The sequence below is a fragment of the Porites lutea genome, chromosome 5 (genome assembly GCF_958299795.1).
Source record: "Porites lutea chromosome 5, jaPorLute2.1, whole genome shotgun sequence".
Classification (NCBI taxonomy): domain Eukaryota; kingdom Metazoa; phylum Cnidaria; class Anthozoa; order Scleractinia; family Poritidae; genus Porites; species Porites lutea.
The window spans coordinates 30895887-30921422 of NC_133205.1; the positions used below are offsets into that span (position 1 = coordinate 30895887).

General features: G+C 39.2%; 2 protein-coding genes across 4 annotated transcripts in view; both read right to left on the reverse strand.

Moving 5' to 3' along the window:
- LOC140939024 (rhamnosyl O-methyltransferase-like) overlaps positions 1–2314 on the reverse strand; it is a 35248-nt gene extending 32934 nt beyond the window's left edge. The window contains exon 1 of one of the 2 annotated variants that reach the window (XM_073388582.1): positions 2214–2314. The gene's annotated coding sequence lies outside the window, so the exon portion shown is untranslated. Of the gene's footprint in view, positions 1–5; positions 229–2213 lie in introns of those variants that run through there. The other variant, XM_073388584.1, reaches the window with a different exon arrangement.
- Positions 2315–5793: 3479 nt separating this feature from the next.
- Positions 5794–25536, reverse strand: LOC140937526 (uncharacterized). Of its 2 annotated transcripts, XM_073387088.1 has the most exons (17): positions 25191–25536; positions 20487–20547; positions 19701–19805; positions 18891–18944; positions 18100–18176; positions 17135–17236; positions 15859–16014; positions 15287–15390; positions 13989–14224; positions 13540–13572; positions 12733–12821; positions 12155–12371; positions 11179–11244; positions 9474–9503; positions 8504–8643; positions 7079–7216; positions 5794–6312 (listed from the first exon to the last, which is right to left on the reverse strand). In XM_073387088.1, the coding sequence occupies exons 1-17, from the start codon at positions 25313–25315 to the stop codon at positions 6243–6245; spliced, it is 1803 nt and encodes a 600-aa protein (XP_073243189.1). In that variant the 5' UTR covers positions 25316–25536; the 3' UTR covers positions 5794–6242. The 2 variants fall into 2 exon arrangements, with proteins under 2 accessions (XP_073243189.1, XP_073243190.1); XM_073387089.1 differs by lacking the exon at positions 9474–9503 and having other exon boundaries at positions 25191–25535.

Here is a 25536-nt window from a genome sequence, read left to right on the forward strand (position 1 = left end):
CTCACCTGTGTCACACATGTTCTCCACACGTGAACGGACGCAATTATATTTTTAAAGCCCACTTCAAGATGGAAACCATATAAAGCAGGTGTGTCACTGCCGGCTAGTGCTGTTCATCTAATCTAAAATGCCAATTAAATGTCCTAATTCACTATGGAACTTGAGAAATTACTTGTGGATGACAAAATCACAGCTTCGTCTCAAACAAATATGTCTCCCAACTGCAAGGCTAACAAGTTTTCCAAAAATCACAATAGACCTTTTCACGGTTTATGACTCCATCTTGGCTGGGGGGGGGCAAACACGGCTAAAATTACAGTGAATGTATGGGATTTTGGCCCACTTGAAACCGCTATAACGCCGCTACAAAGAGGCGGGTTTCCACAGCGAAAATGTATTTTAAAAGACATTTGTACTGAGATTATTTTCATGAAGTATAAAGAAGAGATTCAGGTTATAACCACCGTAAACGAATTCTTAATATTTCGTACAAACCCTTCTAATCAACATTATGCAAATTACCGTGAAATTAGAGGGTGAGGACAAAACATGGACCAGGGGTCCATGGATCCCCTCTTTGGACCGGGTCCATGGACCACTTTCATGGACCGGGTCCATGGACCCCCTGTCATGGACCGGGTCCATGGACAGTTTTTTTTTTAATAATGAGAAATGAACAAAAACAGAAATAGTGCAAAAATAAGGTTAAAAAACAACAACAACAACAAACAATGCTTGATTGATCAGTAATGTTTAATTGTGCTTACATAGTGTAAAAAAAGGGGGGGGGGGTCGGTACCTCATGCCAAAGTGCTGCTTGTTCCAATGAATTGTTTTCTCTGATGGATAGATTATGCTTCGGAGGAAAACCTTTTGACTGAGCAAATGTGAATTTTTGCCGCTTATTTCATACCGAGAGGTCGTGACACACATATTGATTTTCTACCTCTTTTAAAATGTAAAGCTGTTCATTGCGGCTGATCAAAAGGGTTTTAGGTTGTTTAATTTCTCCAAAGTGCATCCTGGATCTGAATAATTCTAAGCCACTTTCTTTTTGTCCATGAATGTCACTTTTTCTGCAATGTTTTGTCACGCTGGGCCCAGCTCCTTAGCGCTTTTAGCAGGACGATTATAAATTCTCACGGATAGTGATTTACAGCTCCAGATCTTGAAGAAGAAGAAGTGGCAAGGATTGTAGCTTAAACTGAAGCTACATCATCTATGGAGAATTGCGATGTGACTCAGTCATGATTGCTCTAAAAGCAATGAATTCTTAACTCCAGCTTGTTTTTCTAAGGGTGATGCGAGTCTTTGTACTGAAGCGCGTAATTCCTCTCTTGGTGATAACTTTTGAATCAGCTTAATTTAACAGTCTTGCGACTGCAAATGTGCAAGCAGAGTGTATGTCATGTAAGCGCAACTAAATATTTGTGATCAACCGTGAGCATTGGTCGACAGCGTCTCGTCAAATCTTTTTTTGGCACTATTTCTGTTTTTGAGTGTCCATGGACCTGGTGCAAAACCTTCTTATAAAAATAAAAAAAAAACTGTCCATGGACCTGGTCCATGACAGGGGGTCCATGGACCCGGTCCATGAAAGTGGTCCATGGACCCGGTCCAAAGAGGGGGTCCATGGACCCCTGGTCCATGTTTTGTCCTCACCCGAAATTAGAAGCCACATGAGAAGATTTATAATTCGAATTTACGGACGTCGTACCTTCTTTAAAAGCCTTATTTTCTGTTGAATGAATTATATCTATAAAACTATTTAAATTAGTGGCAAAATCAGCCTCTTTGTAGCTGCGTTATAGCGATTCCAAGTGGGCTAAAATCCCATACATTCATTGTAATTTTAGCCGTGTTTGCTCCCCAGCCAAGATGGCGTCATAAACCGTTGAAAGGTCTATTGCAATCCATACAGTTCCATTTATATGAAGATAATAAAAGCTGTGTCGTTGTTTGTACTGCATTTGTTTGAAGGCAGCAGTGGCATTTCTGAGTTGAAAGACACTGTGAAACCCTTGAAAAAAAAATGGCACTGCTCCAGGCGAAACACGGAAATAGAGTGAAGTGCGGCTGATGCAAGCAACAGCTCACCACCGAACACTTCTCAGCGACGTCCTGCGAAAGGTGGGTGCTTTGGACACGCAAATTTAAAGGTATTACAACCTTTAACATTAAGATAAAATGTAACAACTGAAGTAAAGACTTACTGTTTGTCTGGATAGACCACTCGTCTCGGCGAAATGAATACGTTCCGCAAGATTAAACAGATTATAGATCAAACTCAGGCGCTGATTCAAGCACTTGACACTCCTAAACATTTATCACATTCTATTTTCCATTTGGATTGCGCTTGAGACTAGGTCAATGAAGGGTCAATGTTGGACAACCGAGGAGCCGAGATGTTTCCTGAGCTGTTCGGTAACATTCCAATATGGCGGACTCTTTGCACCACGTTATTAGGGGAGCTCTCGCGTAAATTACAAGTATATTAACGATGAGCTGTGCGTTTAGCCCTGGCTAAATCTATATATTTCGTTTCTATTTATTCAGTCTTATAAGAAGCCTTTTTTCACCTTGGGAAATCTTCAAAACAGTTTACTTCTAAATTTGTGTAAATTGTTCGCAGCAGTATTTAAACACGCTTTTAACAATTCAACCCTGATTTCATATTGAGCTAGTAATAACATAGTCCAACGAAAATAGAGAGCAGAAGTCGTTACGTCACGTTGCCATGGTAGCAGAATTTCTAGATGACAACAAACCGAAAATGTTTAAAAAGTGAATCCGCACTGTTTCAAACTTCATCGATCCTATTCAGTTTCATTCAATTTGTCAAATGTTGGCGAAAGTTTTTGGAGTCGAATCCGAAAGGACCTTATCAAATTTCAGAAAAAGAAAAAGAAAAATTTTTGTGTTTTGTTCAGCTACTTCATAAAGCGACGAGTGAAATTAGGAAGTTTCATGTCGCAATCGTGCAAAAAAACGTGATGTGCGTGCAAATTTGTCGGGTTCTTTTGCCGTTTCAGGGGCGTAGCCACCATATACGCACGTACGCACGTGCGTACCTCAAAAATCTAAAAATATATATATTCAAAGTATATATATTAGTTTATTTTATTTATTTATTTATAGGCTTTTGGGCGAAAAGCGACCTTTACACCTGCAAGAGTTTTCCCTTGTATTGCTGTTATTTTACAAAACGTAAACTTTGCGAATATTACACTATTCATTTTAATGTGCATGAGTTCAAAACCCTGTCATCACAACCACATCGAAATCCACGAATGGCAATTCAAAGACCTGACCTTTTGACCCCTTGAAGTCATTTTCTTTTTTTTTTCTGAGAGGTCCACAAAAGAATTTGACCCCGTGATTTGACGGCAGCGTGAAACGCAGTCATTTCGGGTCAGAACTTATGAGTTCATGAGGTGTTCAAGGTGCTCGGTTCAGTCAAGCTGTTCAGTTGACATTTGAGTGGTAAATGAATTAAATGGCCCAGATATCAATGAGCGACTTCTTTAACCGGATTATGATTAACAAGGTCAATAAAGCGGAGGCAACAGAAGGTATATAGTATATACCTTTTTGAAATTTAATCAAATGATATTAAAAAGGTTTTTTAGCCTTCTAGAATTCTCGATTTACGAGAAGTGGACGTGATTTTTCGTTGTTATTTTTGCTTTAAGAAAAAAGTTATGAAATTAAGATAGAGAAAAAACACAACTCTGGTCGACCGGACAGTTGAGCACACAAGCCTCCAGTTCTATTCAGGGATATATGTCGCTGTTGTGAGTTGTCACTTTGCTAACCTATCCTGTGTCAACCTGCGCTGCCTAACGCAGTTTTAGCGGCATGAACAGACTGAAAAACCCCTCATCGAAGCACTATGAGTGAGGAGAGGCTGTCCTCTTTGGCAATACTCCCTATGCACGGTATAATCGCATAAACAGTAGAAAACACGTCATTTCTTGAGAGGCTGTCATGCATATTGGACGCGTTTGCGAAAGGTTACAAATCCAATTTCGGATTTCTCGTTCCTTTTGACGGCGAAATCCGGCAAATCTGGGATCTTGCTAAGGAAATAGTTCATCCCAGAAAGACAGTAGTGTGTTTACATGTAATAGAATTTCAAGGCAAGATACTTTCCTGTCTTTCACAGCCTGATACATATCATAGTCTTCTGCATTGCTGTTAGGTTAAGATGTACTATTAATACCCAGAAGGGATAGCGCCCCGGGTCCCAAAAGTCCCATGGTGCAGTTCGACAGAGCACTGACCCAGTCCCTCGTGCAACATCAAAATGCTGCCTGGGATCAAGGCTTGGCAGCACAGCAATAGGTGGAGTGTCCTAACCAGAATTCGTCATTTCCACATCTCCCATAATACACCTTGTTTGCCCCCCAAAATTTAATATAACCTTTGTTTTTCATTTCTCCTGGGTATTACAGCCGTCACAAAATTTGGGGGGGAGGCAAACAAGGTGAATTTTGGGTGAAGTGCAAGTGGCGAATGTACCATGGTGGAAAACTTAATCATATGTGCCTTTTATATTGTTGGTTTTCTCATGACGTCACTAAAATTCAAACCAAAAAACTATCGATCGTACCGATATTTTACTTTCACGATGCATTAGAGCAGCTGAAAACTAATTTTCATACAAATTTTCTCTTCAAAAGGGTTCTCGGTTTTGTGATAGAGTACGCTTGAATTTCTAAGCTTTTGCGTGACGCGGCATTTACATGACAGCTAAGAGAGCTGTCATGTAGGTTAAAAAAATGACTTATTTCAGGAAATTTTGCTATCTAAACAGTCCATGAGTTAGAAAAAGTATTACTTTAATGTTTATGAGTTTCTCGAAGAATAAATTCACGCTTTTGAAGCAAAACTCGGTAACAGATGTTTCTATTGGTTTCCGTCCGCTATGTTGGAGCTCATCCCGGTGAGCACCATCATGGTGTCTCCATACAAATCTCTACAAGTTTGGGTAAAACATTTCTTCGGATATCTCATATACGAAATATTCCTCTGACCTGAATCTTGGCGAGGGTCTTTGTATATGTACCTCCTTTCATTTCCCAGATTCTTAGACTTAATCTATTGAACGATTTTGATTTTGATCTATTCTGAATGGCGTGACACTGAAAACCAACAATTGGGAAGTGGGAGAAATTGCCCAACAAAGAACACTGCTCAATACCTATGTTTTTGAAAGAATGAAGATTCAGCCGTTGGGACATGATATTACAGATAAACACAGCGACAAATTTCTTGAAAATTATAGAAAGCTTGCGGGACTCATCGGGATCTTTTCACCAGTGACGCCTGCTGTTGTTCACAGCCACGTTTTGATGAGGCTGAAAACTTGTTCTATAAATTAGGGGGTGGGGGGGGGGGGGGGGGGGAGAGAGAACTCTGATTACGGTTCATTGCCGGTCGGCGAACGTACATGAATGTTTAAGATCTTGCGGATCTTAGGTGAAGGAAGGTGGTTTCCCAGGGCCCGGTTCCTGAAAGGCCGATGAGCGCTAATGAGGATTAAAATTTTGCTCCACTTTTTCTATTTACCTTCCTATGCATTGCTTAGAGTAACATTTTTGTTATCATAACTATATCTCAGAGTAAAGGCTCAACAGTATTTTGTAAGCTGGAGTTACATACGTGTTGCATGTTCTCACACAAGAAAACCGTACACAAAATTTGGCTTTATCTTGGGTTAAACTTAACCATCTATCGAGGAACCAGCCCCTGGCCAATAATTTTTACTCGTGGAATAAACATTCAGTGGACAAATCTTCAATTTCCTTTTTATTCGCTTTCTGCAAAAAGTTCTCAGAGTTCTTGGAATACAATTGCTAATCTATTTTTTAAATCTGCTTTTAAGCCCTATATAACAAATACTTAAACATGTTAACGATACCAGATTGAAAGAATAACAAGAACAATACGAAAAATACTTCAAACATTTACCTGCAATATTAAAAGTTAAGGTAAAATATATCTTGTCTCGGTGTTCAGCAATTTGGAATTTTAAACCAAAAAAAAAATAAGAATAAGATTTTACAATGTACAATCCTTCCTTTCCTCGAACAATAAAGGAACTTTACGTTGGCATCCCCTGCTTCAACGCTTCCTTCATGTTGTTTCTTTTCTTTACCGACTGTGATAACTCAATTATATCTGTTAACCATTCTTATCCTCGGCACGGGTGGCTACAATTCCTTTCCTAGGACTTAAGTTTAATATTTTTCATTGCAAGTCGACAGACGATTTCTCCAGTGCCGTAAATAATCCAAAGCATTGATCCACCTAGAAAAACAACTGACGTTAGAGAACGGTTCAAAAACGAAGTATAATGATGTCAGCTTTAGTCACAAGATGCTCTGTGCTTGGTCAAACCTGGGTCCCACTGTGAGCAGTGGTGTCATCGAGAGAGACTCCAGGCTTAATTATAATGCTGACCAATTGTAACAAGTGCGGACAATATGATGAGCCAATCAGAATCAAGCGCGGGAAAATGCATGTCACAGTATAGATGGCTCGAGATTTTAACCAATAGGCCATTTCCCAGTTCCCTCGGGCCTCTGTATCAAAACAAGGTTAGGTGCTCAACCTTTCTTGTGGAAATGAGTTTTATTTGCATGAGAATGAAAAATTATTTCCATATCAAAGGTTGAGCACCTAACCTCGTTTTGATACAGAGGCCCGGGAGAACTCGGAAATGGCCTATTACTAACTGTGGCAATACAAACCAAGGCAATTGCAAAATTACCTTAGGGACCCAATTAAAAACAACTCTAACGCAACGTTTAAGGCAAAAACATACATTCCATGAATACTATGCAATCGCGGAGCTATGGTTTGATTATCTCTTGCATACTGTCAAGGAATAGACCCTTTTAGCTTGTATATTTTATTTTCCCAATTCAGACCACGTTATATTCTCAATAGACTTTGCCTTCCCGGCTGTGCATGCATATGCACATGAATAGTGCGGCATTTGAAAGAAACAGTTCTCATAAAGAAAAACAGGCCATAACTAGAAATTCCAAAGAATAGTTTATATGAACGGTACCTTAGCTTTTCCTCTTCATCGTGCGCCATTAACTGGTAAGTTCGGGTGGGCGTCACCACATTAAAACATGCCTTGTTAATGTCTTGCTGTGAAGGCGGTTGGTCCTGAACAGCGATCACTACATCAAGATCAATGAATCTGAGACAAAACCACGAAAAAAGAATTTAGTCGTTTAGTCTTATGGTATTGATGGTACATTAAACAATTTACTGAAGTCTAAAAGGAAACATTAATATGTTATCATTATCGCTTCAACTATTGTGCACGATTGCGCAATGCATGATTTCTAAGAACAACACCAAGTCACGGGTGAAGAGTGGCATCTTTGCACACAGCCAAAAAACATGAATGGTCGGTTTGCCACCTCGACTGAACAAGAAATCAATAAATTATTTGAAGATAAAGACTCCGAAAGTTTAAAAAGATACACCAAAACTGCACAGGAAGTCTTCCATGGACGGTGTAAAATTTCTTTAATCGCATATTCGTACCTTCTTTTTTGGAAAAAAAATAGATTGTGTTTCATATGACTGAGCGTTGGTCGTTACTTTCTTGGATGAGTGTTTATCAAAACAATCATTAGATGATTGTAATATGCGGAATTATCAACGCATTGGTAAGCAGTATAAGTTTCGGTTGATAATAACATCTTCCACGTATCACCAAAAACTCATCCAATAATATTTTAGTATTAGACTGCAGGAGGTAAAACAGAGCGTAGCGTAAACTGGGTTCACACGGAAGACGGAACTCAGCGCCGATTAGCACAAATTACACAAGATAAGTTGTAAGAAAAAATCCGTCTTACGTTTAAATTAGGACTTTGTTTGTACCCTTCATCAAATCAGCAAACAAAAGAAATTCTGAATCAAACTAGGTTGAATATTGGTTTAACCTGAGAATAAATTTCGTCTACAACAGATACAGTGTATGCAGTAGAACGAACTGTCCGTTTGTTTAAAACATGACATTTTCTGTCCATGAAAATGATGTGGCCATTGTATACAGTCCCACTATTCACCACACCAGTAAACTACAGGGCGAATGGATACAAGCTGTCGGGGAAACGATTTCTAGAATCGTTTGCATGGACACGCGTAAGTTATGAATAATCGATAGTATCCAAGGGAATAGCATGCGAACAGCAGACGCATTTCCGGTCGTCGCTTCTCTCCCTCCGAAAAATAGCGACGCTATTTCCGACGACCGGAAATGCGTCTGCTGTTCGCAGGCTACCAAGGGAACCAATCAACCAATCATAGCTTACATTGTCCACACACACGATCCCAGCAATCTTTGTGCTAAAGGCTTGGTACCCATTATCGATATAAATTATGGAGTGAAGAATTATGATTGACTGCAAAAGGACCTTGTTCGACGAGTTTTCCCCAAGAGACAATTGTCACAGGATACTCAGCTACGTACCCTCTAGGCAACGTGTTGTTGTTTTTCTGATAATAATAGAGCCTGCCATTTTTATCGGTAGAAAACCAGCGGCGTCTCCATCTTCTGCCAGTGAGTCCTTTCACACCTCTCTTACATAGCCAGCCTCTAACTTGACAAAGCTGAGAAAAAAAATCAGTTAACAGCTTGAAGGCAACGTCTTTTATATACTCCTCCCGGTCTCTGCCCTTCCAACGCCGCCGTCAATATTACTGGCAGAGTCTAACTTCCCTTCTTAATTGTTTTCAACGTCCGTGTATGAATGTCGCTTAAAGCTCTAAAACATTAATAATAATAATAATAATAATAATAATAATAATAATAATAATAAAAATAATAATAATAATAATAATAATAATAATGATAACAATAATAATCATCATCACCAACTTTATTTAACGAGGGTAACACGGGAAAGTACTTCAACTGAATAACTAGTGGCGCGAGTTTTGAAATTAAAAAAAAAAAAAACAGAAAAGGGAAGATATTTCGACCTGCGCGGTTAAGTGTTTAATTAGAATTGCAGAAAAGAGTATGGCCAATAAATAGCTGCCGATAGGCCTCTCCAAAAAATACTATAATCTTCTTTAAAAGGGCAAGTTAAGCCTCGCATTCAGGAGGAGTCAAAGTCCCACGTCCCATTTTCGACACGAAGTATGCGTGCCCTTCAGCTACTTCTTGGCAATTTACATAATACTTGAGGCGCGTCTGAAAACGAACCCACCATTGCAACGTTGGCATAAAGGCGCCTTCAAAATCTCAGAACATAATACCAACGTTTCACTGGTACGTTAGTATCAAAGGGGCATATCATGCAAATGGAAATCGAAATAAGGACGTTGTACTCCTACTTAATAGGAGAGTAAGCCTGCACTTAAAATAACATGGTATTTTTCTAAATATCTATTAAGGCGTGAGTAGCAAAGATTTCACTTGCAAAAACATTTCTTACCTCAATTTTCTTAGCATTCAATTTACCTCCCTGCATTTTAAGAACATTAGCAGTGCGTTAAAAAAGAAAAACCTTACAATTATATTTGTCATGAGCTGAGTTTTAATCAAAGCGCTTGCCTTACAAAGAAAGCGAGAATATGTATTTTAGGCCAAAGCATCAATTTAGATTATTTAGATTAATATTGCGTAGTCTGCGTTACCAGAGTTGCGTAAACAAGGCAATGATATAAGGCTGAATAATGGGTGAGAACGCTGAGGTTACATGTACCATTTTACTTCGGCCAAAATTCCATGTTCAACTGAAAATAAGACATCCTCATCTTCATATTATTCAGTATTTAAGCCTAATTGTATCGAAGTAATCTTATAGCAAATACAACTGAAGAGAAGCTGCTGATCATGATAATATGACAACGCACTTAAAGAGAAATAAATGTGGAGAAGTCGGGCTGTGGGAGAGAATAAATCTATCCTGTACTCCACCCCAAGGAGCATGCGCAGTGGCGGATTTAGGGAAGTGGCCCGAAAACCTGGGCCCCAGCTTATTTTTAGGCCAAACTGAGGCACTCAGGGTTTAGAACAATTATTCTGGAGACCGCCCCTAACCTTATCATAGGAAATAGATGAGCGGGCCTCCCATTAACTTAAAGACCTGAATCCCCCATTAAAAGTGAGCAGCACACGATAGAAAGAGGTCGAGGTTGAGGTAGACAATTTCACAAAAAGCGCTGTGTTTTTTGTCTTAGTTCATAGCAGAAACTCTTGCAAAAAAAATATGTAAAGGATTGCTTAACTTATTGGTTATCGACACAGCAATAACTGGGGAAAACAAACAACTTGGCAAGAAATTAAGTTACGCCAAGAGAGGATAAAAGGGACAGAGAAGGCATCCCCCATACACACCCTATTCCATAGGTAATTCGTCTCGAGTTATTTTTAGAATCGGGATAAAGTTACCTCGCGCGCTGCGTGGAGGTTTCGTGGAGGTTTCGCATGACTAAACGCCGTGTAAAACATGTCGGGCGAAAGGCAATGAAAGCGTAAAGAGATCGAGAGCATTCCTGAATATTGACGCGAAATGAGTCGACGCTCACCTGGGAAAAGAGAATCGCTGGACTCTTTGACAACTCATGAAATCAGTTTAACTCGAAGCTGTCGTAACCTCAGTGCTTTAATAAAATGAGAAACCGGTCCTTTGTACAATAAAGCAAGTAGGACGCCAAGTGTTATTTTTGTTGAATAATAAAAGACTAATAAACGAATAAATATCAAACCAGAAATTGCTCTCTTCAAACTGTAAATTATAAAGGGTTATAAAAGTTCTGTTAAGGATTTCCCTGCTGTACTGTTAGCTCTATACAAGAGAGGAAGGGTGATTCCTTTTTAATTTCCATTTCGCTGACACCGCTTTATTAGAAATCTCTCTTTAGTCGTTTTCGTCGACAAAAAGAATAGCAATATCTGATCGCTCTCCGCGTCTTCCGCCATTTTTTTCAGCGTCAATTCGTGAAGGACGTGTGGCTCTGAGCGTGGGTCATCCACGCGGAACAGATTCGCGCCATGTGATTGGCTGTTGTCTAATCCCCCTTGGGATCTGTGGTCTTAAAATGAACTCGAGACGAATTACCTTTGGAATAGGGTGTGTACGGAGGATGCCTTCTCTGTCCCCTTTATCCTCTCTTGGTTACGCAAGACATCCTTACCTCAATACTAGAAGAAATGTTTTGCTTTTCCTTTGAGTTGTCCAGCTCTGTTTCCGCTCGCTGGAGCTGTAAGGCGTTCAAAGGATGATTAAAAAAGACTCACAAAGACCGTCAACATCAAGCAATCTACAAACATCCCAGGAATTTAAACGGAAAACATCGTCATAATTTTGACATGGTAGATATGGATGACAGACGATTGTGCGTTAAAACAGTCCTCGGGTCCAAATAAAAAAGTACGACCCAATTACAGCAACCCTTGACTCTTGCTCCAATCTCGTCCCCAAAGCCTCCGTTACTTTTGTACAGCGGATGTAAGTTATCCCCGTCGCTGTACAAAAGGATCGCGGCCTCTGGGAACGAGATTGGGAGGCTCTAATAAGCTCTAATAACGTTAATGCTCGAATTACTGCCCAGGCAGGGCGCATTTCTGTTTTTTTATTTTTTTATTTATGTTTTCAGTGGAGAGGTGGCGACCCTTACGTCACTCTTCAAAATTTCAGGATGAGGGTAACATTTGCCTTTTTTTCTTTGGAAAAAACCTGTAAACTGAATTAAAAAGGAAAACTAGAACGTATCTTTCAGCATATACGCAATTTTGTGGGTGCGTTTGGTGCACATTCTTGGCTTTGAACGTTTTGTTGTAACTCATTCCTGTCGCCAACCTCAAGCACTATGGTCAAGGGAGCGCTTCTTGAACATCTATCAGTCTGATGTCCTCCAACGGTCATTCTGCAGTGATTGTGCATTCTATACCACATTCATTAAGAATAAACGTAGCATGCACCGTATATTCAGTAAGGAAAAATGTTAAGGGGGAATGGCCTACTCAAAGGAGGGGACTTTTCGGAAGGGAGGCGCCAATTTGAGCATTTACGCTAAGTCTCCTAAACGAAGTAGTATAAATAATGCATTCGTTCCATAATTCAGGAAAGTACGCCAAAGAAGACTTTCGCCGGTCGCCCGTTTTTCTAACCTGTGCTTTCAAATCTTCGACTAGTAATTGTAACTCTGAAATCTCCCCTTGTAATTCATCTCTTTCTTTGATAAAGTCCGTGTTTTTGAACTTGTTAAGTAGCTGCATCTGTTCAAGTTCGGACTGGAGCTCCGCCTTCTCATTTTCCAGGTCAGTAACTTTGGTAACGAGTTTCTGGTTCCAAGCCTTAAGATCCATGTTCTCTTTCTCCAGTTTTCTACAAGCAAAAATCCGTGAAATAGAAAATGAACACAAAGGATCTCGATATAAGCGTGCTTTAAAGCTACATACGGAAAACCTCTGACATGGCCTAACGCCCCCACCCCACCCCAGCCACGAGCAAGAAAAACAACGGATTCCACAAGTTTCTAACTTGTGTAATTGGCGGTGTTGTTGGAACACGATGCAAACTTCGCGGAAAACCACCTGAACGGGTATCAGAAAGGAGAAAAAACAACTTTATTCGACTCTTCACGCAACTTCAGTGGTAATTTGCCTTGATCGAGCTTCGGTAAAACCGTCAGCTACAAAGCCTAAACAGAGTTTCACGATATGAGGTCGTTCAGTTTTGCACTTACTCGGCTCTCATTTGACTGTCAGTATCTTCCATCACATTTTCCTTCAGCCATTCTGAAACGCGGCTTCTAGGGCTCTCCGGAGGTACTACCTGTAATAAAAAATAACCAAACCAAAATCAAACAGAATTTTGCATCTTTTACAGCAGCTTGACCGGTAGCTGCTATGTCTTGAGTAGCAGGTACGCATCCGACATACACTGCACATCTCTAGGGTGTAATCTTTGTAACTGTAAAGTGTAAATATCATTTGTAAACGCACGAAAAACCTCTAGAGCGCTCTTGCAGGATTTGCAAATTTCGGGTCAGTTTTGGAGAGAAGGGAAAACTGAAGCACCCGGAAATTAACCTCTTGGATCAAAGAAGCTAGAGAACCAATAACAATCTCAACCCACGGTCGTCACTTCGCTGGGAGGAGCAATACAACAAGAAGGATCTTTATATTTGAAACAAAGTTTGTCTACATTACATTCTGTAAAAAGACGGTACTTTCAGGACTTCTTCTTAAACGCTTCGTGTCTAGTATGTTTATTCATTCCAAAGAAATTTACAGTTATAAAATGCAGGTCCACCCGCAAATAACAAGGGATTACTACGAGGTGTATACTGTATAGCTAAATGCTTATTAATACGTTCGTTGTTACAATAAAGGAACAGTGAACAGATACATTTAAACAGGTGTACACATGAAACAAATTAAAAATTAAATTTGGCAAAAAGAGAGGATAAACGTCCTTGTATCGGAGTTCCATCCAGGGTTTCTTGACTGATTTTAATACGGGTTAACAACAGAGTATCCGTAGTAAATACCTGGATATCTCCGGGGATATCTTCGGACTTGGACTGAAGAAGAAAAAGGAGCACGAAAAATACATGCATGAGAAACCATATAGAGGATGGGAGTAATATAATTGTATTTCAGCAGATCGATATTATGTTGCGGAAGTAACTCATAATTGCGGGCAACAAACATCGTGACAGTCGCTTATGCAGCCTGTCACAAACCTCTACGTTGACTTAACAGAAATAATCGTGGAATATTTTTACGCCCCTTAATAGCGAGCAATGTGAGAACCTTATTTCTTCTTACAACAGCACTTTTTACTCAACATGTACATGTTAATCTCGAGAGTAAAGAAAATGAAGAAAATTAACTTAAATTCCCGTGATTGGTAGTAAAAAAAATAAACGGAAAACATTGTGGAGAATATACTTGTTGATATTACTGCTTAAAGAGTTAAAGGCGCGTCGCTCCTTACCTTACTTCTTCCTTTAAACGAAAACTTGTTTTTGAAAGAACTTAACGGAGACACTGGCGAAGTGGATAGGTTTAGAGACGGGTTCTGCTCCTCTTCTTCATCACATTCTGTTAGATCTTCCAGTGCGGCACTGACGACTTTTCTTCTCTCTCTGTTTCTTTCCAAGAGTTTACGGCTGTAGCTATCGGATTGAGCCTGTAAATCTGTCTCTAAGTCTGCATTTTGGTCAGTTTCACCTATAATAAAGGGAGATAATATCATTCCAAAATAGTGTGTAAGGCTTCAAACCTATGATGGCTTAACTAAATAACACAGTCGAACGTCCCGTAAGCGGATACCCTCACTTGTATGCAGACACAGTATGAATTCACAACACTGAGTTCCCTTTCCTAATGTAGTCATACGCGCAAAAACAAATTCTAGTTGTAAAACACGAATTCTTTCACTTAATATATCATCTAAGCATGGGTAAAGTACTAGGCTAGCATCAAAGTCAACTTATTATATTGATCAGGTCAGAACTAATTACGGTATTTTATACAAACTTCTCTGGTTCTTCTGTTTGGAATATTCTGGATGAAAATTTAAAAAGTAGTTCTTTGCATTTATTCAAGCAAACGATGAAGGCAGATCTTTTACACTTACTGTTGATGCTGGCTAGCATGTATGCCAGTTACCCTTATTAATGTAAACTTCATAATTCCCTGGTACCGTTTTGTTTCTGTTTGTTTGTTTGTTTTTTTGTTTTATGTTGTTCTGCAGTATTTTATGTTATTTTAATTAAATTAATTAATTCACCTATTTTTCATTACTATTATTTTTTCTCCTACATTTAAGATAATTCAAGATCTTTCGTGTGTCACGACCCCATAAAATGTAATTTAATCAGTATTGCAACTATTCAGCTTGATAGTTTTTTACCTGATATATTTATAATCTATTCTTTTCTTTGTAAATGTTTTTTAAGTTGGCAAATAAAATGGTTGGTTGTTGTTGTTTGTTGGTTGTAGGGCCTTGGTAAAGTGATGGACGAGTTAAAGGGACTGCGTCATGCTATTTGTTATCTTTTCAAAAAGCTAAAACGTTTTTCGCATTAATTGAATTCCAAAAAAATGGTCTAGTTTTTTTATTATTTAAGGCCATATTTAGGTATTGAAACTGTTTCCTGTTTTCTGTTGCAACGGATGGCAAGAATGCGCATGGATAATGGATGAACTGAACTTGAAATAGCAGTTCATGGCAAGGAACTTCATCAAAATCGCCAGGTTAGATGGACGGTTTAATATTTATTGTCTCACCTTGACTGACGTCGTTAGTTGGAGTATCAGCTAGAGGATTACCTATCACAACTAGATTTTTATATTCCAGCGTTTTCATTTCATCGATGAACTGAGACCAGGTGCTGTAAGAGAATAAGGTGATAAACACGAAAAACATCCTTTTAATTTTATAGTCCCCTTAATGATCCTTCAACAAATTAACTGCACAAAACTTTGGGACCAAGTCCCAGTAATTGTATAACAAAAAAATTGTTGTACATTGATTAATTCATTGTCTGACTGACAAGTTGGATGTTTTGATTGACTGATTGATCGATTGATTGATGATTGACTGGTAAGACGGACACACGGAGGGAGAATAGGACAGACAGAGGGACGGGGGCCTGGGGGAGGGGGATTTCAATCTGAAAGTGTTGGGAACTCGTCGACTCACTTAGGGGTGTAAATTGCAAATTTTGGTCTCACTTAGGGCGTTTGGGACGAAAGGCCAATATTTCTGGCTATAAGCATATCACTTAGGGTGGTGTGTAGAGAAATATCCATACAAAAAAGGCAAGAGATGGATATCAGTAGTCCCTCAACACACTTACTGTTTTGAACGATCTGCAAGTTTATTTGAGCTGTTTTCCTTCTTCTCTTCTTCGTTCTCCTCCTCCTCCTCGTCACTGTATTCTGCCAGCTCAGAAAGTCTTGATGTGAACTCAGCTTCACTGAGATGGCTGAAGTTACTCTGCATATCATCCTCACTTTGGTAGAAAATATCGAACAGTAGGATCAGAAAAATTCTTCTAAATAGTACATAAAAGTCTAGTAGTTAATAAGATGTAGAAAACAGAAAAAAAACGGCGTGCATAATCAAGTGAAATGTTAGGCCGAACGTCGAACTTTTCATGCAGTGGGACGAGCCAAATTGCCATTTGGGTCGACCTTCATTTAGTTAAGGCCTTTGCTGGATGAAGCGTAGATTTAAGTAAAGAAAAAGATATGACGCGAAAAAGTTTACGGTCGTACGGTGGAATCCCGCTATGTGCAAAATCATCGTTTTCTCGACGAACAGCTCATTATATATATCTGCTATTGCTTCAAAAGGGGCACCTTTACACTATCTATCCGTCTGATTGGACTGATAGAACGCGTTTGTCGATGCAAACTCAGTAAAACGAACTTAATCTGAGACAAACGTCGAACTTATCATGAATTTACAAGAAGTTAACTCACTCAGTTTGATTTGTTGCATGAAAAATTCGACGTTTGGCCCTAGCCTTAGTTACTTTTGTGCAATTTCTGCCAATGCCAGGCATATTATATATCATATAACATCGGGACAGGACGACAAAAAGACGCAACGCTACACTCTAAACATTTGTCGATTGTACTTCTCAAAAATGTTCTTTTGTAGCAAAATGTTTAAAACACTCCCCTGAAATGAAAGGTATTGTAAAACTAAGGTCACAAAGCAAGCCAAAAAAGCCAAACCTAAGAGCGGAGATCCCGCTGAAACCTGATCGCTTGCAAGAGTCTAATACACAAATTTTCACGCAAGTTCAAGATAAAAAAAAAAAACAAAAAGAATGTACAAAACATGAACGAAAAAACATGGTCGATCTGCACTATCGCTTTTTCCACGGAAAAGATCATCTTTGACAGCAAATAATTTCATTTTGCGAGCATGAAATGCAGTGTGACTACTCGGATCACTGAAAACGTACATGAAAAAATGTGATAAGAACATTAGTGACCAACTACTTTGGTCGATCTTAATATAATTTTGATGTCATCTTTAATCTAAAAGGACACACGAAAAAGTTTAATCAATTTGTTAAATTGCACAAGCGCCATTATTTATTTTTGCATCAATCTACATACTCCACTTTTCCTTCCTTTATGAATTCACATTTCACTTTTGCTCCCAGCCTTGCTGAGGAAATTTTCTTCGAGAGAGCTTTAAATTCCATTTCTAAGTCAAATCTACATAGACAATATAAAACCAAATATAAGACAAGATCTTAATGACAATAATAAGAAGTAGAAGAAGAAAATTATAGAAGAATTATGTTATAAAATAATACAGTACTGATAATAATAATGATAACCGATTTAACACATCATTGCGATAGGTATTGCTATTAAAGGGGTCAAGTGAAAAAACGAATTACAAATGTGTCTAAGGGAGATTTACTCAGATTTATTTTATTTTCACTGCTTTACTAATTAAACTTTGCAAAGATCTTGACTGTCATCAATGGCCACTGTCATATTGTTAAAAACCTTAAAGACTTGTTTAAACAAATATTTGCTGTTGACATGATGTTTCCATTTTTGCTTTTCTATTCTAGCATACAAGTTAACCCATAGAAGGTATAAAGACAAATTTACAAATTACTTTCAAAACTCAAAATGGCTGGTTATTTTGCAATTTTCAGCTGTTCACAAGCAATATTTAAGAAAATAACAGCCATCAATATAATGACTGGCAAAAGGTCTGCATAAGCTAAATTACATTCTTTCAGTAAAATTTTGAGATCATTTTAATAGGTTGAATAGAAGATGGTAAGGATATGATAAATGTATGTGGATGAATTAAAAAAATGTCTTACTAAGCAAAAGTTTGCTGAGAACAAAATCATTGCCTTACATTTGTTTGCATTTTTGTGTAAAATCTGTGCAGTATAATCAACCACCAATCTAAAGGAGGCTTAACAGTAAGTACCCTTATTCACTCTTTCAGCTTAGGGAAGAAGGCCCGCGGGTCTTTACTTCCTACATTTTGGACATAAAGGGGTGTTTATTTGAAGATGGGCATAATTTCAGCATTTAAGTAGTCATCTTACACTTCACTCTGAGCTGAAGCATATTCTGCCATGTTACACGGAAATAAAGCAAGCTTCTTTCTTGCATCGGGAGTAACCTACGAAATATAATAGATTTCTATGCAGTCAAACTCATAGACAAGTCTACACACCAAAAGCTATATCTACTATCAGGAGCTTGCACACCACCCCTCCCTCAACCCCTTCTATTCCTTTTTCTCACAGTACATAGCCAGTGAGCTGCTAGGAGCTGGTTTTCGGTAAACAGAAGTCTATAGCAAGGTACATGTAGTGCTAGAGAAAAAGTTACAGTAGTACACTAAGCTGCATGACCAGCTATCTTGCACTAAGAAAACTATAGGACTTCACTCATCTGACCTCCACTGCTATGTGAAAACTCAGTTTAAACCCCCCCCCCCCCCCCACCCTCCTCCTTAATTTAGTACTGAAACTTCTAAAACAAGGCACTGAAAATGTTATGTTTGAAATTTTAATTAACAGTTAGTGGTTGAATTTTTCTTTTTCCAAGTAGAGGTGTGAAAGAATTTGGAAAAGAATTAGAACCACTTTTAGCTTCTGATCAATAATTAAATTTCATGAAAGACCAATTAACTGAGACTTTTAAGCTGCGATATGCTTACACATCCCACCTCCCTGCAAGGCCCAAAAAGCGTACTGCATGTGCAAAATTGTTGTTTTGTTAATCTGACCCTACTGCTTTTTTGACCTCCTTGTTGCCATTGCATCCTGACATCAGAGGCCACAACTGAGCGTGTTGTTAGAGAACACTCTATGTGGGGAGGATCACTTACATTTTCAAGGACAAACATGTAGTCCTTCTTTTTGAACATGATACCGGTAAAGTCCTGTTAAAAAATAAGAAATTCAGATCAAGACTCAGAATTAATTCTTCCTGGTATAGTCTGTTGTATCTACATTCATAAGACGGGCATGATGATCTACCAGCATACATGATGTAAAGATTCTCATTCATATCAAATTACCAGTATGTGCACATCTAACAAAAATATTAACTTGTGAAATATAGACAATAAATTTTTTTGTCAGTGTTTGTTCTAGGTCCATGTTAAGTGCTACTTATATACATACAAGGCTAAATAAGAACACTGCTAAATTAAGTGTTAAGTGCATATTGGCCATTACTCTCGAGTGTATCAAGAGTTCTAAAGTGATCAGATGTCTAAAAATTAAATTTGTGAAATTATGGGATTTGTCAAGATATTCTGAAAGAACAACATCCAAGATGCCTACTTGCCAAAAATAAGCATTTTGGGGCAAAATTTCTGTGAGATATTAGCCCAGTTATAAAACGCTCTGATGATTCCATACAAATCCTTCTAAATTGTACTGTGTACAAAACCCTATCAGGCAACCTCTTCGGCAGTACTTTAATTGTGGTAGTGTTTGTTTTTCAGCATTTTACAAAAGGAAATTTATAAATTAAGGGTTATTTTGAGCATGCCTTATTTGGGCAGTGAAATGGTTAAAACCACGAAATTTCCATGGCCCTTAGGTGCAGGACAGACTTTTACTGTGGTGTATTATTTATGCAAAGTGCAAGGAAAAAGAAGGAAACAGAAATTGAAAGCTTAAATTTGTACCTTATAAAGTGTAACAACCAACTCCACAGAGTTGGGTGGGAACCAGTTGGCAGCATAGCTGACTACTCCTGTCTTTTCATCCACTATCGACACTTTTGATGTCGGCTATGAAAATGAATGATCACAAAGACAATTTTGTAAAACTGTAAACTGTGAACTGTAATTTTTTTACCTACATTAAGCACTTAGGCTTTCTCAAGAACCCGTGTAAATGTGCACTCCAGATTGAAGTGGTGGCTTTTGAGCTGAGGGGAAAGCTGTAGTGCCGGGAGAAAAACCTCTCAGAGCAATTGAGAGAACCAATAACAAAGTCAACCCAAATACATGTATGTGTCACTAGGTGGGAGACCAGTGCTTTCACCATGCATGGTGCACCACCATTGCTCCCTGCAAATGGTGGAACAATGAAAGACATTCAGGGGCCACTGCCAGTAACTCAACTGAATAAGAAGGGAAGTGAAGAAAAAAGTTGAAATTAAATTGTTCTTATTGGGAAATTTTTTTTTTTCTTTTCTATCAATTATGCGGTGTCACCAACAATGACATTTACAGGAAACACCATTAAAACCAAAACAGTTTAAGACAAAATGCATTTTTTCAATGACAAAGATTGGAACTGTCTCTTTTAATAAATTATGCCAAAACGTTGGATTGGAGCTAAAATATCATCCTTGTTTTCACACAGTTCCATGTTTTAACACAGTATATTTAGAATATTTCATAGATATTAAGTAATGTTGACTTCTTTATAAAATACATGAACAAGATAAAAGTTGCAGTAGTTACCTTCTCAGATACTTTAGATCGGTGGCCTCGGAACCAAACAATACTCAAACAAGTTGGTTGCCTAGTAGAGATTAATTATTGAGAGTAGATTAGCTACGTACAATCTATTGGGGTACCAGTTGTTCGTGTCCCACACGGTTCAGCTAACCTTGTTTGTGCTATCATGCACTGTTCATATCGTTTGAATTCCCTCCCTGCCTCCTTGGGGGGCGCAAACAATACTGGTGAATCAATAAACCAATGTTTACGCCCTAATGTGTCTCGTGTTCATTCCGCGTGTTATTATCCTAGGTCAGTAAATTTCGAGTTTTGATTGTATCAAATTGTGTATAAATCATAAAGCATAATATTAACTGGATCAAGAAGCACTTTGAAAAATTAAAATATCTGAATATTTATTCAAATTAAAGTTTCAAAGTCCCCAAGTGGAGAGTGCAGTTCCTATGATGGCCTATATGGGGAGGCTCCACCCAGAGAGGTGGGCACCTCTGTCAGACCGCGGGTATATCAAAGTATGGGTAGGGAATTCATGGGTTGAGGCAAGGCTGTGCCTTAGCAGAGCCTGCTGGCCACTGGCTCCTATAACTTTTGCTCTTGGGGCAACTAGAAAATCTTCCTTCTTTCACACATATCATATGCTAGGCACCCCAGATTTTACAGGTTCACAGAACTGGGCTTCCTTCAATTTTCCTTAGAGCACAGCCTTGGGTTGAAGTATATGAAAGGTTAAGGAAATCTCTCCTTGTGTTTTGTAAAAAGTCCCAAAAGGGCTAACATCCACATTTTACGGCCATCAAAGACAGTACATTTACAGCTGTTAATACTGCGGATTCAGGTTGAGCATTTAATGATGTCAGTTATTGCGTTTGTTATCACGGTTGATTGGTTGCGTTGCGAGGCAAATTGTCAGACGTTGCTAGGCGGGGGATGATAGCGTTCTGTCGGAGAAAAGGCGCGTTAAAGAATGTAAACATATTGACCGTAAGCAGAGCGGTCACTCTTATATCCCAGGAAAACCTTTATCCTCTGACCTAAGACATATCATCATCGATAAAATCATTGACGGAGGAGGTAACCCACTAACAATGATATTTCCCGGTCGATTTGTAAATATAGTGAGCGTCGAACATGCATCCGTCTTAGCTTGCGAACCTCTGCTCCTGTCTCAGCCATGCATACCAGTATCTACAGCTGGCGAAGCGAATTCAAAGACTCTTAGTCTGATGTTCTTAGCTCCTTTGTCTAACAAACCGTTCATCTGCAAGCTGAAATACCTTCTGGACAAATCTACCGCGTCGAAAGTTTCAATTCATCCTTTGGAGATGGCGCACCTCGTTCACAATGCGTTCTACAAACTTGCTGTATTCCAGGCTCATAAGCTCTTCTTCGACAATATATACTGGAGTTATTCTTTTTGTAGATTAGTAGGAGTATTCTATCTTGATTTCAATCGTCATGACATACAGATCGATAAGACAACGCGCCTTTTCCCAGACAGAACGATATCATGCCCGCCTAGCAACGCCTCACAATTTGCCTCGCAACGCAACCAATCAACCATGATAATGAACGAGATAACTGACGTCATTAAACGCTCAACCTGAATCCGCAGTACATATAGCTTTGTCAAATATACTCCCCAACGCCCCCCTCCCCCACCCCCACAAATGCAGTTGAAAGAGAATAGGCATTGTAGGCACTTATATCAGTACAAGTAAAAGCTTCTAAACCTAAGGATAACAAACTGTTTAAAACATTTTGATCATGTTGTACTGAGCAGAGTCTGAAGTTTCCCTAAAATAACTGTAAGCAAAAGGCTGTTTCTCACTTGTTGGGGCTCATTAGCATGGCATAACCATCGGACCCATGAATGAACAAAACAGTGTATCATCCTAGGCCCTTTACTGCCAGGGTAAGTGCAATAGTACTCCTTTAAGTGCCAGCTCCACACAACACATGTGGGAGCTGTTGGCTGGGAACCGCACGGCAGTTCTCCCATGGCATGCACGGGAACGGCGGATCAGCATTTATGCTGATCTGTGTGCCAGTAAATCAAGTAAGACAAACTGTAAGAAAGGGACACACACACACCAAGGGTGAAACAGCTGTCCATGGCCACCACTGCCCAGTGATATGGCTGTGCGCATGCATGAGGTACTGGCCAGGTCATGGGTTGGTGTATTTTGGGTTGGTTTATTATACTTAGACTACGAGTAGTCCCCCATTTTTCCTCAGGGATAGTAGAGCGAGCGAAACGGGAGCGCGCGTGAAAATCATCCCACGCGAGAAAAGGCGACACGCAGCGGGGAGAGAGAAAAATGAGGGACTACAGACAAAGCCCAAGCTTTTGACCCTTCACGGCCGACTGATTTTGGAGTGTGAAGTTCGTATCCCCTTCCAAATCAATTAAGCGCATCCAATAGAATTCCTTCCCTCGTTGAGCTGTCATTGCTCCTGTCATCGGTAAACTGCGGGGGATATTTATTGTAAGCAAAAGAAAACCCTTCACGGCTGTTTCGCGTGGAAAACTTGATAGTGGAGGCCACACACGACTTTTACTTGTGCCAAAATGCTGCTTGTTCCAATGATTTTTTTTTCTCTGACGGGTAGATTATGCTCTGGAGGAAAACGTTTTGACTGAGCAAATGTGATTTTTGCCGCTTATTTTATACTGAAAGGTCGTGACATGCATATTAATTTTCTGCGGTTATTGTTTATGGTCGGCATGATTTGCCCTCTGATGCAAGAGCATTTTCCTAGACCTCTTTTGAAAAGTAAAGCCCTTCAATGCGGCTAAATGAGGGTTTTGGGTTGTTTAATTTCTCCGGCGATTGCCTCCTGGATCTGAATAATTTTAAGCGATTTTCTTTTTGGCCGTGAATGTGACTGTTTCCTGCAATGTTTTGTCACGCTGGGCCCAGCTCGTGAGCGTTTTAAGCAGGACGGTAGTGATATCCAAATCTCGAAGAATGGATTGCAGCTTAAACTAAAACTACGTCAACTATGGAGAACAGCAATGTGACTCAGTCATGAGTGCTCGTGAATTTTAACTGCAGGCTTGTTTTTCTGGCGATAATGTGAGTCTTTGGACTGGAGTTTGTTTTGAATAAGCTTAACAGCCTTGCGACTGTTCTGTCACTCCCACTTTGTGATTAGACAAGACCATGGTTTCGGTTCTCCTCGCGAACCTAATCAGTTGCCGGGTTGGCTTTCTTCTTAGTTGCTTCTACAAGAGCAACTCTAGTTATTTGTTCTGTGCTGTTATTTGTTCTGCTCTATTTACTTGTTCTGTAAATTGTGATTATGTCAAGTGTTGATAGCGGCTGGCGCGTTTTTGACAGATGTTGACAGATTTCCATGGAAGAGCCAATCAGAGTTTTGCATTGTGAGAGCAACGCATTAGTTCAAAAGCTTGGGCTTTGTCTGTAGTCCCTCATTTTTCTCTCTCCCTGCCGCGTGTCGCCTTTTCTCGCGTGGGGTGATTTTCACGCACGCTCGCGTTTCGCTTGTTCTACTATCCCTAAGGAAAAATGGGGGACTACTCGTAGTCTAATTATACTTGGAGATACTAGCTCTCTCAAGCTATTCTAAATATGAGTTTAAATAAAGTTATATGTATGTGTATGTATATGTATTTGTGCTCCTTGCTTACAGTTTGTCTTCCTCTTTTTCTTATCTTCTTATCGACTCCAAATAAATTTTTACCTAATAACTAAATTTACTGCTTTCCACAATACTTATCCATCGGTTACATAGTGGTTTATCCAGGGCGTAGAGTTGCATGCATGGGGCTGATTAGGGAACATGAATCATGGTAAAAAGGAATTTCCAGGGATAAACAAAAACCGGACAAAATAAAATTGGGGAAACTTCTTGGGGGGATGTTTCTAACCAACTGAAAGTGAATTTGCACTTATTTAATTCTGGGCTAAACCATGTAGTAAACTTTTTAAAAAATTCTGTTCGTCCAAATCATATCTTGTTAGTGCCGTCACGCAATATATGCACCTTGCGTTACAGCAGTGAGGAAGACAAGAACAGCCACACTAGTTCTAGCTAACGAATATGAAGGGATTCTATTGGAAAACCGTTTCCCAAAAAAAGGCAAGCTGGGTCTAATATCTGTCAGCATGAAAAGAAAACAGGAAAAAGTCGAAAGAGCGAGAAAGAATGGGAGCAGCCAGATGATGGAATGATCAAATTGAAAACATGCGAAGAATTCGACATGAATCTACAGGAAATATAAGCTTATTAAGCTAGGCTATTACGCTTTCGAATTTTAGGTTTAAATTTGGTCGTAGAGCTAGAACATTCATTACAATATTATTAATGTAAATAAAGGAATAACTAAATACCCTCAATAATCAAATTACTTGTTAAACAATCACACTAAAATTGCGCTATTACTAGGCGTCGCTAGTTATACGAGGAAACAGCGAACGTAAGAGAAAAATACCTGATATTGATGCTAAACAAAATTTTTAAAGTTGTTTGTACTGTGTTTGTTGTCTAGAGAGCTCTCTCTTAATATGTTCAATATAGAAGAATCGTCACAAACACGTACAACAATCAAGAACAAGCAAAGGCTTCTGTCATGTTCTGTGTCTACATGTAGTTAACTTCCTCTCAGACATTGACGTTCTAATAAAGAGCCACCTCAATCACAAATAACTCGTTCTTTTAGAAACAAAACCCTTAACTTACCATCTATTGTTGCATTTTAGGTCCACGTACTCATAAGTGATCGTAAATCGGAATTTGCAAGCATTTCCCTTGATGGATTTAGAAAGTGACTTACGAACGCGCTCACGGAGAGCCGCGCTACTCATGGCAAGCGAGACACAATTGAGGGCAAAAACTTCGCCCGTCTGCTGGTGTTGCTCTCCAAACAAGGGCCAAAGAAAAGGTCAGAACTAAAAAATCCTCGAAAAAAGGCAGGGTATTCCGATCCTTTACATCAACGCCTCAGCTTCCGCAACGATAGACAAATAATGACATGTCAGTGAGGTGGAAATCTGGAGAGATTTGATTATCTCAAAAATTCCAACAC

Coding starts and splice junctions, on each gene's coding strand:
- LOC140937526 (XM_073387088.1), bottom strand. CDS start 25,315: ATGAGTAGCGCGGCTCTCCGTGAGCGCGTTCGTAAGTCACTTTCTAAA. Junction 13,573..13,988: donor CGTTTAAAGGAAGAAGTAAG/GTAAGGAGCGAC, acceptor TTTCTTCTTCAG/TCCAAGTCCGAAGATATCCC. Junction 12,372..12,732: donor GACAGTCAAATGAGAGCCGA/GTAAGTGCAAAA, acceptor TTTTGCTTGTAG/AAAACTGGAGAAAGAGAACA.